The 18,265-nt window shown below is 39.1% G+C and overlaps 2 protein-coding genes across 11 annotated transcripts in view; one reads left to right on the top strand and one right to left on the bottom strand.

Moving 5' to 3' along the window:
* CCDC148 (coiled-coil domain containing 148) overlaps window positions 1-18,265 on the top strand; it is a 308,196-nt gene that overhangs the window by 239,756 nt on the left and 50,175 nt on the right. The window lies entirely within an intron of this gene.
* UPP2 (uridine phosphorylase 2) overlaps window positions 1-18,265 on the bottom strand; it is a 31,663-nt gene that overhangs the window by 12,888 nt on the left and 510 nt on the right. For 2 of the 3 annotated variants that reach the window (XR_001364940.2, XM_006176777.3), the window contains exons 2-5: window positions 12,907-13,024; window positions 6,868-7,026; window positions 4,019-4,133; window positions 102-311 (exon numbers count right to left, since the gene is read on the bottom strand). Coding sequence is in view for 2 of the 3 variants with exons in the window: in XM_006176777.3 (XP_006176839.1) it covers window positions 102-311; window positions 4,019-4,133; window positions 6,868-7,026; window positions 12,907-13,024 (602 nt within the window). In the remaining variant the exon portion in view is untranslated. Of the gene's footprint in view, window positions 1-101; window positions 312-4,018; window positions 4,134-6,867; window positions 7,027-10,474; window positions 10,799-12,906; window positions 13,025-18,265 lie in introns of those variants that run through there. The other variant, XM_032479515.1, reaches the window with a different exon arrangement.

Here is an 18,265-nt window from a genome sequence, read left to right as displayed (position 1 = left end):
CTATTCTCTAAAGTGGAGTTTTTAATATAAATTATGGGTTTGAATAACACAGAGTTGCTAGCAATTTTTGGTTGCTTTCACAATTTATAAATTCTTCTCACCTTCATAAAAATCATAGGTACACATCGTATGTCCAGTGAGGGTTGGGAAGTCAGAAATGTCTTTGCTACAGTTGAGTAGTTCCTCAGCCAATTCTTTGTCAAGTTCGGTACTTCTGGTGACGATGTTGTCCAAGATTATCTGTTCAAACTGGGGCTTAAAGAAGGAGTCTACGGCCTCATCTGTTATTACAACAGACCCAGGTGCAATCCCTGCCGTGTGGGAACAGATAAGTGGTTACGGAAGAATGTCACCTAGGGTTTACTTTCGACACATAGTTTGTAATCTCTTCTGCCAACATTAATTAATGCTGGTTGCTAACGATTCTCCCCATTTTCATCATTTAAATGATTTTCTTTTCCAAATGCAATTAAATGGTAACATTCAGAACAGGCATTTACATTTGCTGTCTTTCCAGATTCACATTTACAATGTGATGGTGCTTAGATTTCAAGGCAAACATGACTCTTGGACATGCAAATTAGTACCGGCCTTCGGGCTCAAATTTGAATAAATTAGGTCTGGAATAAACTAAATGAGCCTGCCAGCAAGTAGCTTTCATAAAGTGATGTGACTACTTGATATTTAATCTTCTCTGCAACTCCTTGATTACTATTATTTCTTTGCCTCTCTGTCCCCTCTTCTTTCTGATTCTTGTCACATCTATTCCCTCCCTCCTTCTCTGACCCCTTGTAAATTAGTTCTCATGGCTGACTTTCCTTTGCTACAAAGACTGGCTTGCTCCTGGGACTCTGGAACTCAAGTCTCAGGGATTCGAGAAACCGTTTTCTGCCAAGTCTTACTCCCTTGGCTTGGCATGCTCTCTCCTCCCCCCACCCCCACCGCCCCCACACACACTTTCATCCGACTAATACCAGCTCATTCCTTAGGTGTCAGCTTGAGTCACTTCCTTCAAAAGGTCTTAATCCACAGAGGGGAAAGGAATTAAAAGGCAATGCAGATAGATTACATCGAATTTCCGCAGGCCCAGCTTTTGACCTAGTTTTTGACCCATTCTGATTTCTGTTTAGAGCCTGGATGAGAGGATATTGATAGTGCCCTAGACTGTCTCTGTCCTAACATTCATCGCACTTTCTGTAATTACTCATTTGTTTGTCTATTGCCCTGATAAAACATAAGCTCTGTAAAGGCAAGAGCAGTGTCTGTCCACAATTGTCTCCCCAGGTCTAGCATTATGTCTGTCACATTATAGGTACTCAATAAAAATTTGTTGAATGAGTTAATGCTTCCATAGAGATGCAGTAGACGGAGATCTGCATGGGCCAAATCCACCCATCTTTGTAAATGGAGTTTTATTGGAACACAGCCACATTCATTCATTTGCATATTTTCTATGATTGCTTCCACATTCTAATGGCAAAGTTGAGAAGCTGCAACAGAAACCATATGACCTGTAAAGCCTAAAATATTTACTGTCTGGCCCTGCACAGAAAATGTTTATCAACTCCTGCCATATCCTTCTGGGTTCTTAATAAATTCTAATATTGCTCAACATGGGGTTCATTTAGAAGATCCAGCTAGAGACCCAAGGTGGACTCTGATGATAGAGCCTTTGCAGGTCAGATACTTTTAAAATAAGTCAAATAGGTGGCTTCTTGAATTATTTACAAGACATAGAAATAGGAAAATGACTGAGAATGAAGTTGAAAATGTGGGCATCAAAATGAAGTCATTCACATGCCATCCTAATATTTGGATGTATTAGAACATTTATATCCTGGTTAAAGTCTTTCAAAGGCCAAAATACTATTTAATCGAGTATTTTATCATCATCAAGTTTTGTTGGCTCATCTAAGGAGTAGTAGGATCAGCAAAAACAAAAAGAAAAACTCAAGCTATATCTCAAGATACATATATCTTTCATATTCTTTTTCATTATAGTCTATTACAAGATATTGAATATAGTTCCCTGTGCTGTACAGTAGGACCTTGCTGTTTATCTATTTCATATATAGTAGTGTGTATCTGCAAATCCTGAACTCCCAATTTATCCCTCCCCCCACCCCCTTCCCCCTCTGGTAACCATTAAGTTTGTTTTCTGTGTCTGTGAATCTGTTTGTTTTGCAAATAAGTTCATTTGTCTCATTTTTTAGATTCCACATGACTTCTCTCTTGTTATGTATGAACTGTCCTCATTTCTTTCCCAGTCTAATTGCGCTTTTGCACTAATTCCTATCCCCTCTTGCCTATTTAAGAACATAATTCCAGCAATCTTCCTCTCTTCCCTACATCAATAGTTTTTCCTTTCTATTAGGTAATTCCAAATGACTTTTCGAAAGTGATACAACATCTCTTATTGTGAAAACACCTTCTCTTGACTCATATTCTTCTCTAGCTACTGCCTTGTTTCTTTGCTCCCCATAATAGAAAACTTACTGAAAAATTGCAAATCAGTATTTCTTAAAACAAGCAAACACATCTTGTCGATAAGCTGAGAGTTTTTAATGAGAACAGAACTTCAAAATGGAGGTATCCCCAATAGCACAGCGCTTTAGTTTCCCACAGTTCATAGACCCTCACTGCGATACATGGGCTGTGTGTATCCTGTTGCCCTGAAACAAAACCATGACCGTGAGCTGGACGCTCAGCAGTCTTGCCCATGCTGGGCACTTGTTAATATCAAGGGGCAGCCACAGCAGTCAGGATGGTACATGGCATGGGCTATGCAGACAGATCCTTGTAACCCACCCCCCAAGAATTATAAGCAATCCTAATAACAATGTTATCCACTGCATCCTCAGACTCGTCGCTCCCTACTATTGCTTGTTTGGGATAACATTGGATAAACAACAGTTCAGAAGGATGCTTGATGTAACAATGATTTCTAACACTTCCCTTCTCTTTCTGGGTGGACGTCCATAGATGTCCTTCTTTAATCCACCTGGGAGGGCCTTGGCTGGAAGTTATTCCTGTACTGCAGCTGTGGAAAGGGCGTGATCTTTTTGAACATCTTTGTTTCTAGTGAAGCACGACTCAGCCACCTGAGGCTCTGTAATATTGGACAAGCCGCTTCTCTAGTTCTTTGCTTAAGGATTTCTGAGGTCCTGTCTTGCTCCAAAAATGTGTAATTCTAAGGCCAAAATCTCAATGTTATTTACAGTTCCCATTTGGTCCTGTCATTCTGCCAACCAAACCTTTCCAGTTACAATGCCCATGCTCTGAACCTGCATTTGGTGATGTAGTAAAATCAACCCCTCACAAGACCTGCTCCTGAAGAAAGGTTGAAAAAGGAAGAGATCTCCTCAGAACCTTACCACAGCCCGGGGGGGAGGCCTAAACAAGGCTTCTGAACAGCTGCCTGACCAGCCAAGAAAAAATGGGGGAGGGGGGCTCTGAGAGAACCTTAGGGAGCATCACCTGTCCCTTCCCTAAAAGCCCAGCCTGATCTCTCCTGGTGTATTGATGAGGAAAATACCCCGCCAGAAAAAGGCTGTCACTGACATGAGCTAAAAGCAATGTTTTCCTAAAGCTATTAAAGTCTGCTTACTTAGCTGACAAACAAGGCAAATCTTAGTGATTTTTTTTAACTTGAAAGCACTTCTTTCTGTCACTTATAAAATTCATAAGCTTCAAAATTTATTCTAACCCTCGAAGTTTATTCTTATCCTCAAAACTTATTTCCTAGCAATTCTTCCCCTTAAGAACACCTAAGTCCATCTGGGCCAGAGACAGGGGCATCGCTCACTCCAGGTTTCCATGCAGGAAAAAAAGAGAAATGTGTCTTTACATTTCTTTCATTTTCTTTAAGTTTAAATTTCTAAATTTCCTCAAGCCCAGCCTCCTGACACTTTTAGTCCATCTGGGTTTCTGCTGGGCTCTGAGTATGTTGCTGTGTTTTGGCAATTGCCCTGTATGGGACACGCATTTGGATTTAACAGTGTAAATCAGTACATCTCACCTATTCCCCCCGATGTACCAATTCTGATAATGGTAACGTCACAGCACCGGGCATGGTACAGTAGTTTAATGAGTTCATGAAGCATAATAGAAATGGAGGGGATGCCCATGCCATGCTGTGAAGAGAAAAGAGAAAGTCATTATACATCTCACAGACTGATAACACGCACAGGACATATTTTCTTCCTTCATTACAAGTTAACAGCCCTCAGATAAATTTACATAATCATTATGACTTTGCCAAAGCTGAGGAAAATGTAAGTCAGCTCTAACTGACGCCTACATGACATGCTGATAGATGGGTCCATCTGTGACGATCAGAGAGAGGTGCCTCCCTGCCAGTTAAACTGAGTTCAGCCCTCCTCACCAAGAGCAGAAGGTGGGGACGGCGGGGCATACTGGTGTGTCAGGGCAGCGCCATTTCTCCTCTCCCTACTGGGCTCTTCAGAGTGAGCCTTTGAAAAAGAGCTTTTGCAGGATTGACTCGATTTCGAGGAACTAGAGATTTGGCTGCCATGTATTTAGTCCTTTTCCACCATACTAAATGAAAGAGTGAACCCATTTCATTGCTCCTAGGTAGCTTTGATTGTTTCCTGGTACTTCTGTGTGAGCTTTGAAAGGTACAAGGGTAGAGATGTGGGTTAAATCTCTACCTACCAATCTGGAGCATATACTGAATGTGTAGGTGAGGTTAAGTTGATCGAAATCATGACCATAAGCCTGGTTTTCCTCAACATTTGGAAGAGTAGAATCAATGTCACAGAAGAGGAGTCAACACAGGTTAGGGGACTTAGCTACTCCTGTTGGTTACAATATGTTCTAAACATGCTCTAGAAAGATTCTCCATGCTGGAATTTGTAGTGGCTGGAGCTAAGTTTAGAATTGATGTCTATTTCATTCCTAACACCAGAGAGTCAAATGTGTTCTTCAGTATTCTACTCTTGGCCACAAAGACTTTGTGTGCAGAAAAGCACCAGGGGCAACATGGAAGATTAGGTAATGGCTGCCACTAATTCTCTCATTAACAAATCTGGAAAAGCCTTGCAGCCATAACTATAATGTTTACACCTGAGCTTCCTTCCACTCACCATCAAGAATGTTAAACTATGGAAACTCTGAACCTCTGGGTTCCCCATTTTCGGTTCCCCTGGAACACGTCCTGACTTCCAAATGCATTCTAAGTCTCCTGAAGGCATGAATCAAACCTATAATAATTGTATGTCCAAGATTAACAAGTCTGGGCTCTGCCACTAATGAGTAAACTCTCTAAATCTCATCTCCTCAACTGTAAATTAAGAGAATGAACCATTATGTGATCTATTAGGTTCCTTCTAAATCAGATATTTGATAGGTTTATGATTATCATTTATTATGCAGCCTGGTGATAAAATGACAAATGGGCTTTGTGTTTCTGCTAGACTCTCTCTCTCTCTCTCTCTCTCTCTCTCTCACACACACACACACACACACACTCACACACACACACATCTCAGCAGCTGCTGGAGAGGAAGGATTTTTAAAGAAGAGGTCTCAATTGGAAACCCTCTTTCTGCCGAGTGAGGCTCATTTCTCACTGGCTGACCCCTCTGGACATGATGCTTATTTTAGTTCTTTCTCCCCTGGCAGGACAGCAGGATCAGTCTACTGCAGTTTTTATATCTTACTCTGAAGTTTTACTACTTGTTTATGATAGTTTCACATTTTCACAAATTTTACGTTTTTGCCTTTATCCAGTTACTGTGCAAAAAAAAAAAAAAAGGACAAAGAGCTGTAGTCTCAAAGTCAAGCAAAAGTTAGTAAGACAAAATTCACAAAGAGCAGAGGATATTCAGTTTCTTTCTCAAGTAGATATGCTCTTATTGCTGAATGAGCAAATATATAAATGAATGGATTTTCTCATTTGAGTCCAAAGCCAGTTTCAGGTATTCTAGCCCAGAGAGGACATCAACCTAGCTGTCCCATTGGTGTTGCACAGTCTTCCCTTCTTCATTCAGGCTTTCAGCCACCATCATCCATCCTTCCATCTCCAGGTACTATAGAGCAATTGAGGGAGAGCAGCTATTCCCTGGCGCAGTTGTCACAGACAATTCAACTCCTTAGAATTGTCACACCTCTACAGTGGATTCTTCCCTTGTCACCTGGCATGCTCAGCTGTACCCCTTATGGGGCTGCCATGTCCAGGTGCGTGACAGACTTAGAGCTATTGTTTCAGAATACAGCCCTGTGGCAGAGAGACCAACTTAGAAGGTAAGCTGGGTGCACACGCATCTACACTCTCCTAAGTGTATGCAATCCTGAGTCCAAGAGAGAAAGGGTCTCTGCATTCCCTAAAATTACAAATCATTCCACTTTCATATTGTCTCAGGACACTGTGTGTCCAGAGCTATTAACATATTCTAAATACAGGAGAGCAATTCGCAAGAGCTCTGTGTAAGTGCATTAGCAGCTTTTCAGAGAGCTTACAATGTTGAATGGCACCACCTTGGCAATCCTGAAAATTGGCCCCTGTGTACTAAAATCCCAACATTCCCAAAGCTGGATAAAGGATAGAGGAGAAAAAATTGCTGATGGCTTATTAATCAGTTACCAACTGAAGACAAGTGTGCTTTGAGGCTTTTTTCTCTAACTTGCATAGCTAAGAGGTAACTAATAAACTAAACCAGAGTAGCACTGAATGCTATTTTCTGCCCCTAGGACTTTTTCCAACAATGAATGTCACACCTGGACACTGAATTTAATTGTGTGAAAATGCATAGCAGGAGGGGAAAAAAATATCCCTCCTGTATTTGGAAATTTCCACTTTCTTCTAACTTGTGATAACTACCTGACACGCAGCCACTGAGCACTTACACTGATGGAGAGCACGGGACCAATTTTGTACATGCAATATCTGTCTGTCCCGGCACAGATGTCCTTCATGTCCTCTTCAGCATCCTCCAGTCTGAGCTCCTTATGCATGAACAGGGCAAATGCTTTCATTCTGTTGGGGCTCCCTCCAATGCAGACAAACTGTTAATAAAAATAAACAATTACCTGCCTTAGTACCTGAAATTAAAAGGCAAGTGTCACCTTTCAACTTTAATGGTTTTATTTTATTTTTCAGTAATAAACTTAAGAGTATATGTAGATATTATGGGTTATGTTCAGGAGTTCACTAATTTGCATCATTAACCTGTAAATAAGGCAACCAGAAACAAAGTTTGAGGTACTTAGTAAAGAAAAAGATAATCACAAAATCAAAGTAAGTTGATTTTGTTTGAGTGGGTGTTTCCTGGTGTTTTTGTTTATAGTGAGTATCAACCAGCATTTTCAGTTGATACCGGTAGCACGTTGTTGGGCTTTAAGCTTCACATGTAAATACCAAGAACATAGAAAGTAAGTAACACGAGAACAAAAGGAGAACTACAAATTTAGAGATATGTTTTCTGATTCCATATTCCCAATCATACATTTTTATTGTAAAACATACTATGTTACCCTAAGGTTTTAAAGAAATCACATCAAGACTTTCTAACTTCTCATTCAGAAGAAATTCTCATGAAACAAGCCTTATCATTGTAGACTGGAATTCTCATTACGATATTTCATCAGTTCCAATGATTTGGTTTTATTTTTGCCTTATTCACATTTTAACATCGCTGCAATTACAATACGCGTCACGGTCAAGGGTGTCAAAGCTAATAAAGTATGGTGTAAAATATAGTGATAAAATTGTCTGGTAGCTGTTTGTGCAAGTGCCTATTAGGGGTACATCAGCACCAGGGATGGGAGAGGAGGATGCCAGAGAGAGGATGGGAGTGGCCTAAGAGCAGCATGCATGAGAGCCCACCTGGCAGGAACCAGGGCTCAGCAGCGGGGAGGAGGAGTGGCAGCAGATGTCAGAGACCCGAGGAGGCACAGACCACAGAAGCGTGCCAGGTGCAGAGTCATTCTGCAATCCAAGCTGAGCAGTGAGGTGCCCAGAGTCTAAAGATCCAAATCAGAGAGCTAAGGCAACACAGTGCTTAAAGGAGTGCCTTTTGAAGCTAGGTTAAACCTGGCTTTGCACCCCAACCCCATCTCTGATTAAGATGTTCCAGATCATATAGCACTTTCCTGGCCCTACTTTTGAGCTTGCTTATTGTCTCTGTATTTGTGGAATTTAGTATACATGAAGCTAATTCAAAGCTAGTAAGGAAAAGGCAGCTGGTGGTGCCTGACTGATGTGAGCAGTGTTAGGCAGAGCATCAGAAGGACTGCCGGTGAGGTCCCTCACAGGAATAAAGAGCATCTGCCCACAGAAGTACCTATCTGAGGTTGTAGAGTCAGTGCCTGGTTCACACGCGATTTACTGCGAATATTGGGTGGTCTCATGACATGATGCATTCTGTTTCCATTTAGCAATAATTGCTGTGCCACCCTCACTCCCAGTTATGGGATGTAATTATCCTTTTATCCAGACCTCTGATTCTCTTCTACCCTCATTATTGTCTTTTCTGTGCCCTCTTATGAGTTTCTCTGTCAGGGCTGGAGTTGGTAATGAACGGCAATGAAAGTTAGCCATCAGGGCTGAATAACAAAGAGTTATCTTTAGACCATGGTCTAAGGTGAGTTTTTAAATTATTATTGATTATTTGGGAAACCTTCCCCTCTGTTGGTATAGATAGGTAAGCCTTGGCTCAAGATCTAAGTATAAGGAGGTCGTTTTTATTGTTGTTTCCTTTTTGCAAAATACAGTAGTTTGAAAATAACCTCATTTGTGTGGTGCCAGTAAATGTAAATTACAACTATTCAGATTGACCATAAAACCAAAACAGATGTTGGAATAGCTTGTGGTTGGAATCCTTCTTTGAACTGTAGATATTGCTGTAATCAACTGGAATTTCTGAATGTTTCTGGAGACATAAAGATGATAAGTATGGACAGAAGCATTTTTGTTCTCAAAGCCCTACTTCTAAATCAGACTTAACTAAATATCACCTCTAGACACAGTTTTCAGTCTGGCTGCTTTAATGAGAAGTAAAATATGGCTGAAGACCACCAGCCAACACTGGCCTTAAGTGACAACTTCTGTGATTTATGTCCCCCCCCAAATTATCAGTTGTCCTGGTTTTATCAAAGATAGGAATGTATTGGGAAGGAGCCTTTGAAGCATTACAAAAATATGTTAAGGACCTTCCTAATGACTGCCAGGATGAACTCACGTTCAGATATGCCTAGCGTCTTGAAAGACTCAGCTTCGCCACGTTGTATTAATCTGGTCCTACTGCAGAATAGGTGTTTTGTATGTCAATAAAGGAGTGTAGAGACTTTTAAAATGTATATGACAGAGTGTTATAAGATAATGCTTTCCCATGTTACTTGAAATTTCTAGGGAGAGATTAGAGGGTACTAGTTAGTGATTTTATAAAAGACATACTTGGAGATTGAGTTTGAATAGATAAACTTTAAAGACCCTCCACTATATTTTTCAACTGATTTCAATTTTGTTCAACCATTTTTGTGGAATAGCATAACAGATACACTTAAATTTATATAGATTATATCCTTCTAACTTTTGGAGAACCAAAAATATCCTTTCTCTTGTGAACTGATAGAGATTTTTTAAAAAATTATTTCACCTGAAAATATGTTGTATTATTTATCTTTCATTTACATAAATTGCTATTATTTAAATAAAATAGGACTAGTTAACAGTGACAGTTAGTACTAATAGGACTAATTAAGTAAAATATGAAACATAAAATAATATTTTTATGTGTTCCCCTCTGATACAGCAATTAACTTTTTTAAACAGTTGAACATTTAAATTTTGTAGGCTATATTATTCTGTATTCTTAAAATATAAAAATATAAGAATTTTAAAAGGAAAATGTAAATTCAATAGGATTAACTAAACAAACATTGCTATATTTTTTTCAACAACAGAAAATGAATATGACATTCAAGTCAATATGACAAAAGACATTCATTAGCTGTTCACCAAAGCTCTTTCCCCCTTCTTTCTGGGCACACTATGAAGTGCAACTTCCCAGCCTCCTTTGCAGTTAGATGAGACCATATGCCTGAGTTCCAACTACTGGAATATCAGCAGAAGTAAAGAGTGTCACTTCCAGTCCGTGCCCAGAGAACTCTCCCACTGGTGATGCTGCAGACTGTCTTCTGTCTGTCTGCAGACTGTCTTCTGTCTGTCTGCTGAATGGGTGTTGACACCCAAGGAGACTTTGACTCTGTCTTGAAGGTGACAGAGCAACACGATGAAAGGAGCCAGAGTCTCTCATCACCAGTGGGAGGAAAGCCACCCATTGACCAGGGACACCCTCTTTGTACTCAGTGTGAATGAGAAACAAACTTACATTGTGTTAAGCCACTGATATTTTGAAGCAGCAGCTAACAAAACTTTTAAAAATACAGTAGGTAAGGAAATGAAGGAAACAGGAATGATTATCAGACTCTTTAAGATTTAAAATGTACACACCCAAAGTTCTCCTTTCCTTTGAAGATTGGCTATGAGTAATGATTATCATCTTCTTGAAGACAAGGTTGTTTTCAGGTACTGATGGATTATGTCCTCTCTTCTTAGCTAAAACTGCTGCCCTGGGATTTAAGGGGGTCAAGAAATTGAACCTAGCATGTTCTTACTCACAGATAAGAATGGGACTGGAAGAGGGCAGGTTTCTGAGAAGAGCATCTGTAAATATAAGTCAGACTTTACCTGTTGCCTTTAAAGAAAGGTTAAACAGCCATCGTTTGGAACTATGTCACCTGCTCCCCAATCTACACATACACACACACACACACGCACGCACGCACTTTTGCCTCCTATCAAAATGACCCAGTCAATAGAGTTGCTCTCTAGTAGAATAAAATGGGTTCTAAACCAGGGCGTATATTTTTCACCCAGAAGAGAACCTACAAAAAGGGTCCACAACCAGGTGGGTTGTGAGCTTATAAGGTTGGATAGTGGTTTTGACAGATAGAGTATAAATGCTGATAAAAATCAAGTCAGGTAGAGGACAGACTAATACCTAGATGTGTAGATAATAGATCACCTTCTGTCTCAAAAACACAAGTCTTTTAGTTACTAATTAGAAATTATGATGGGTCTTTAAATTAATCAGAGTTATTTTTATGTAAGTATTCTGGGAAAATCATTGTGAGGCATGAACCTCAAACCTAACGTTTGAATTCAGATGAAGTCTGGTTAATGAGTACCAAAGACAGCCTTGATCAATTACTCTTGGAGCAGGAACATCAGAATCAGCAGGAGGGAGAGAGGTTACATTGAGAAGATGAAGCAGAAGATGGAGGGAGGCCAAGAAAAGCTGACTGGAGGGGAATAGGGAAATCCGTGGGTCAGATCAGATCAGCCCACGTCTTCACACCTCATTCCCTAGGGGAGATGGCAGGGGGAGGAAGCAATTTAGCACCTACTGTTGATGAACGTCATAGATTTATTTCTTCTCTCCTCCCTCTCTTTCTCTTTTCCTTGCTTCTCCTCCTCCTTCCTCTAGCTGACATCCTCCTCTTCTTCCTCCCCTTTCTTCAATGCCCTCTGACAATTGATGGACTACTCTCAGTTATGGTTACTCTAAGAGTCCACCTAGTGCAGTGGGACTTTCTCAAGTCCCTGGAAATTGTACTTGGAAGAATTTGATCCAAGTCCTAGCTCAGCCACTATATGGTATATCCTGTTAACCACCTTTGACCACTCTGAAATCAATTTTGTTGTTTTATGGGGGAAATGACTATCTGTTAAATCCACTAAAAGAGAGAATGTGAAGATTTGAGACAGTGGATGTGCGAATTTTATTTTTGTTCTTGCAATTGCTAAAGGAGTGGATAAAATCAAATGAAAACTACATAGTTCTCTACTGGTGGGATTGTAAATAGGTGTAGGCCATTTGGAAAACAATATTTTTTAAAGTTCATTTCCCTTGACCATTTCCATACATTATCTTAAGCAAATAGACTTAAATGTGAAAAAAATGTAGGTACAAAAATATCCACTTGAGTGCTGTTTATAACAGAAAATACTTCAACATTAAAGTCAGTAGTAGACTACATAGTGTATGGCAGAGACCAATGTCAAATTCTTGGCATCCAAAAATTATGTGTTTCAAAGAGAATATAATGTGGAGAAATGTTAATGACATAAAGTTACATGAAAAACACAGTGGGTAAAGTTATGTGACTCCAACTATTTTAAAATCTATTTATTAAAAAGCATTGAAAGAAAAGAAAACAGGCTGATGGTTTCTGTGTCTAGATGGTAGGGTTTTTTTAGATGTGTTTTTAAAAATCATTGTTCTTTTTTTTATTTTTCCAATTTCAAATAATGAACATAAGCTACTTTTATAATTAACATATATATTTAAGATAAAATAAATAATACAAAAGTATAATTTTCCTAGCAGCATTCCATAAACAATGTTCTCATATTTCATATGAAATAACAAAAATCTTAATACTATGACATATTGGATAATGGTTATTTTTAAGAAATAGAATACGATAGTATTGTTAGTTTTACTGAGTAATTTCATAAAATGAGAATTAGTGAGTTTCTTCTAGAAATGTAGATGTTAAACAGTGAACTGAATCAGAATGAATTCTGAACACCCAGCAGTATTGCCAGTAAAATTGTATTTATCTCTAGGGACCAGAGGAGTCCAATACCATGACTGAATTAGATTTAGTTTGGGAAACTTTATATGTTGTTGAGGTGGAAATGATTATTCATCATGTACACATTCTTAATTGTTTCAGAGAATTGAGTGTGGCTTTGGTTCCTATTGGGACCTCCGACATTTCTCTAGCTAAATGTGTAAAGTTTATGTTACGAAGATAAGGAGAAATATCACCAGAAGAAACAATTGTTTTTCCTAAACAGGAAAGAAATACTTTTACCTTTACATCTCCAAACATTGCTGGTAGGTTGTGTGTTTTTGTTCCTAAATCCAAGTGATAGAGAACATCTTCATCCATAGAATCCAGGTAAGGATTTTCAACATGAACAAAACATTTTCTGAAAAAAATAATACAAAAATGGTGTAAAGGAATTTGAAGAGCTAGTACACAAAAGGGAAATATTAGTCTACGCTTATAAGAAGTGGCTTTCGCTATACCAAATATTGGACACAAACCTTCACTTAGGATTAATTGATTTGTAAGGAAGCAATGTGGTATAATAATGATAATAATGGTTAATATTCGCTGTGCATTTACTGTGTGCCAGCCATAGCATTAAGCATGAAAATTCCACAATGTCATGAAGGCAGCATATAATAAATACATTACCTCATTTAATCCCGTAACATTCTATCAGGTAAGTAATACTAATAATTCAATATACAAATGAAGAAGCCAAGGCTTATAGAAGTTGAGAAACGTGTGCAAGATTATACAACCAGTAGATTACAGAACAGTCATTTCTATCCATTTCTGTCCAGCCCTGATGGTCACTTTCTTTGCATGAGAGTCTGTGTAACATAAGCCACCGACCTCTGGAACTGACTGCCCTGATTCCACTACCAGTTCAATTACATATATACTAATTGTGCAACCTTGGGTGAATTATTGTATCTTTGTTCTTTACTTTCCTCATCTGTAAAATTGGTACAGTGAAAATAATAGCTACTTTACAAGATTGCCCTGAGGCCTGAATGAGCTAATGTGTGTAGCATTCCCGATGTACACTCAGCATAGAATAACTCGCTCTCCTTATTACACCTCCCAACATGGAGGACCTGACAGGTACTAGCTTTAGTGGGGCTGACATGAGAAAGTAGGGTGTGGCAAAGAAAGTGGTGCATTCATCAGAGTCCCAGTCTTTTCCCACCGGGGCACATTGCTGGACCATATTCCCAGCTCCCCCTGCAGTAAGATGAGGCCATATAACTGAGTTCTGGCCAATGGAATGTGGCTGGGAGTGATGCGTCTACTTCTAGGCCTGGCTCCTAAAAAATAATAGTATCTCCTCAAATATATTTCTCCCTCTCTCTGTCTGAATGGCTATGCAGAGCAGACACCCTCGTTTACTCCATCAGCCTGTTTTGGATTGAGCGAGAAGCCACTGACATTTTAAACAGCATGAGCCTACCTGACCAATAAGAAGTTCTTTGTCAACATACTTAGAAATGATCTTTTTTCATTAGAAGATAAGAAATAAATGAAGCAGGATGATGGGGTGGAGGCAGAGAGCTGAGTACGAACCTAGAGAGACTGAATGACAGTATAATACGTAAAAAGAAAGAATAAATGGGCACAGAGTTCTGGAGAAATAGGATTTAGAGCTTATAAAAAAATGAGATGCTTAAGAGAAAGCATGAAGGAGAAGAAGTGAGACTGAAGAGCTTGGAGAAAGGGGAAGTGGTGCAGTGAAATTCTTAATGTCAGTAAGCATGTGAAACCATAAGAATATAAAATTATTGTAATAAGGAAAGTAAGACTTAAAAACAGAAGCTAAGATAAGAAGGAGGACACTTCAGTGTAGAGACTCAGTGTTCCAGCAGCCTTCTTCCACCAGATGCCCGGAAGAGAATGTGTAGATTTACTAAGAAGCCAATGGAAAGACAAACTTACCAAAAAGAAAAGACTACAGCTAGAAAGCCTTAAAGCCATTTTTTTTTAATTGAAGTTTAGGTGATTTACAATGTTGTGTTACTTTCTGGTGTACAGCATAGTGATTCCGTTATACATATATATTCTTTTTCATAATCTTTATCATTATAGGTTATTATAAGATGTTGAATATAGTTCCCTGTGCTAAACAGTAGGACCTTGTTTATCTATTTTATATACAATGGTTAGTATCTGCAAATCCCAGACTCCTAATTTACCCCTCCCTCCCCATTTTACCCACTGGTTACCATAAGTTTGTTTCTATGTCTGTGAGTCTGTTTCTGTTTTCTAAATAAGTTAATTTGTGCCATATTTTAGATTCTACATATAAGTGATATTTGTCTTTCTCTGCCTGACTTACTTCACTTTGTATGATAATCTCTATGTCCATCCATGCTGCTGCAAATGGCATTATTTCACTTTTTTTATGGCTGAGTTTTCTCTCTCTCTCTCTCTATATATATACACACACACATATAAATATATATACACATATATACACATATAAATAAATATATATGTGTGTGTGTGTGTGTATATATACATATATATTTATATATATATATATATATACACCACAGCTTCTAAAACCATTCTTTTAAAATTTATTTTATTACTTTTTAGGGGGAGGTAATTAGTTTTATTTATTTATTTATTTATTTATTTATTTATTTATTTATTTATTTATTTACTTTTAATGGAGGTACTGGAGATTGAACCTTGGACCTCATGCATACTGAGCATGCACTGTGCCACTGAGCTGTACCCTCCCCACTAAAGCCATTCTTGATGTCAGCCCATCACATCATTACCCAGGGCAGTTCTGTGGCCACCTGTTCACTCCCACTCATCTCAGGTGTGACATCCCAGCACAGCCTGGGCACACCATCCAGTCTAGCGATGCCGTGGCTGCCAGCCCTCCTGCCGCTTTCCCCACTGCATGAGCGCTGCATCCTGCACCAGTGGCCTTTGGCTCCCGTGGCGATCCTTCCATATACCCTGCTGAGGAAATATTTCTCACTGCTGTCTCTTCATCTCTGCACACTTCTTTGTCTCCTCAACTTTCCACGGGGTGGTATGTATGCCCGTGTCTGAGTGTAGGTGGGCATGTCATCTCTGAGTCCCATAGAAGCTCTCAATTCTATAGGCCAGTGCGTCTCAAAGTTTAACAAGCATGAGAATCACTGGACATTTCAAGGGCTCCTCTTCCAGAAATTCTGACTCAACAGGTTAGGGGTGTGTGTGTGTGTCAGAATTTGCTTTTCTAGAAAGCTTTTCATTGGTGCTGCTGTTGCTGGCTCAAGGATCGCATTCTTTTGTTTTGTTTTTTTTTAAGGATCACATTCTTAACATCTTAACAGAAAACTTGCATCTTTCTATACCTCCAGTTATACTCAGCCTGACTGTGCACTAATATTACCAGGGAACTGTGCGGAAAACAACGGTGCTCAGGCCCCAATTAATTTAGACTTAGAAATTCTTTTGTAAATCTTCCCGGATGATCTGATGTGCAAAGTTAAGAACCCCAGCTTTAGGCCTTTGTTCCTGAAGCATCCTTCCCCTTTCCCTCCATTTTCCCCCTATTATAATCCTACTCGTTCTTCAAGGTCAAATTCAAATATCACCTCCTGGGTGAAGGCTTTTCCAAGCATCTTTCCTCTCTGGTCAGTACGATTTCCACCCTGCACTGTGCTCCTAAAACATTTATTTAACATTTCACATGTGAATTTTCTGTCTCCCCAGGAAGATGATGAATTCCCTCAGTGCAGGCTGTCACATATATCCTTCTTAGTCCCTAAATCTTAACAGATTCTATTTGTTGAATTAAATTTAACTGTTCAGGAAGTAGAACAGAAATATTATTAATTTCAAAAACATTTAGGGTAACAAATTCTTAATTAGTTAGTGGATCATAGCTAGTTTCAAAAATAAAGCACTCCGTGACGTTAGTATACTTTCTACTTCAGAGGAAGCCTCAAAGCCTCAAAGCATTGGACAAAAAGACATCTCCTTTCTTCTCTTGGTGAAGGGCAAGAGGACGTTACCCACTATCTCTTGCTACACAAATTGTAGTCAGTGACCCAGCAGCAGCTGCAGCTTTACCTGGACAGCTTGTTAGAAATGCGAAATCTCAGGCCCTACCCTAGACCTACTGAATTAAAGTCTGCATTTTAACTAATTCTTATTTAATCCCTATGCACTTTAAATTTAAGAAACACTGCCATCCACTTTCTGTTCCAACTTGTATTACACTTTCTGTCTTACTCTCCCCAAACTGCTTTCACTATCTGGAGATTTCCCTTCTGATTCCCAACTGAATCCATGAATCATTATTCTATAAAAGACTGTCATTCATCTACTCAAGTGAGTCAGACTCTATATATCAGAATCACCTGGGGTGCTCTAAAAAGTACCACTACCTGGGCCCAACTCCTAGAAATTCTAATTCAGTTGGTCAAGGAGATCTGTGGGCCTTTGTATTTGTAAAATCATCAATCTACTCCACCTCTCCTATCTTCAAGAAGGAATTCTCAAACTAGCATAACCATTAATTATATTCTCTTGCATTAATTATAATATTCCTCTTAATTCATTCTTTAGTTTTCCTTGATGTCTATCCCAATGTCTAATGATCCCTTGGTCAAAACATAGGGGCAAGAGGATGTCTGTAGAAGATTTTTATTCCATTGGGCTCACCAAGAAGCACTCCACCAGTGACCAAAGGAAAGACTAATTTGGGATATCATGCCAAATTCAACCCAGTGTGAATCAGATAATTGCAATACTTCAGCCTTTCCAAAACATATAATTTCTATTAAATAGACTTGCATTTACTGTTTTCTCTTCTACCTTGTTTTGCATTTTTGCCCCTAAAACATGAGCCAAAAATAGGGTTGAGAATAAAGTCTTTTAGCAAAACTTGACAAGCTACATAGCATGGTCAGTATTAAAATAACAGTAACCAAAGTAACATGCTGGCTGAGAAGTCTTTCCATTTTACCATTACCTTCACCTTCATAATGTTTCCTTTTCTCTCTCCTTGGCTTCCCTGAAGAAATGAACACAGTAGTAAGCTACCTCTTTTTGGGATGGGTAAGTGGAGCATTTTCTGAAATGCTGACCTGATGGAGGCTCTAAGCCAGACATTTCACACAACTCGCAGAAAACCAGAGGGAACTTGGAAAAATTCTTTAAGCCTCATGAAGATTAATGCTCTATTATGTTCTGTGAACCTGGGGCAAGAATTGGAGCTAAATTTGCAGATAGCTTCAGCAGATTTATGTCTACCCCTGAGATGAATAACCTACACGGTACTTTAGAAGTGAATTCTATGTAAAGTCCATCACAAAGCATATGAAATCACTTTGTAATATGCTGCAACACAGTTAAATCTCTCTTAGACACTGGGAGGGCCCTTTAATTATTTCTCAGATACATACAGCCCATGGTCTTGGAATTAAAGGCTGAGCTCCAGGCTGAATTCTAGGTTGAACTGTGACTCTGTTCATTCATGCAGGTTGATTAAACTTTTACCTATTTTTAGTGACTTCCTTTGCGACACTTTTTTCCCTTTTACTGAGATATAATTGACATATCGCCCTACTTTCTTAGATGAGCCAACCCCTCCCAAGAACTAAGGAATGAA

This window comes from Camelus ferus, chromosome 5 (assembly GCF_009834535.1).
Source record: "Camelus ferus isolate YT-003-E chromosome 5, BCGSAC_Cfer_1.0, whole genome shotgun sequence".
NCBI classification, from domain to species: domain Eukaryota; kingdom Metazoa; phylum Chordata; class Mammalia; order Artiodactyla; family Camelidae; genus Camelus; species Camelus ferus.
This window is presented reverse-complemented; position numbering and strand designations above follow the sequence as displayed.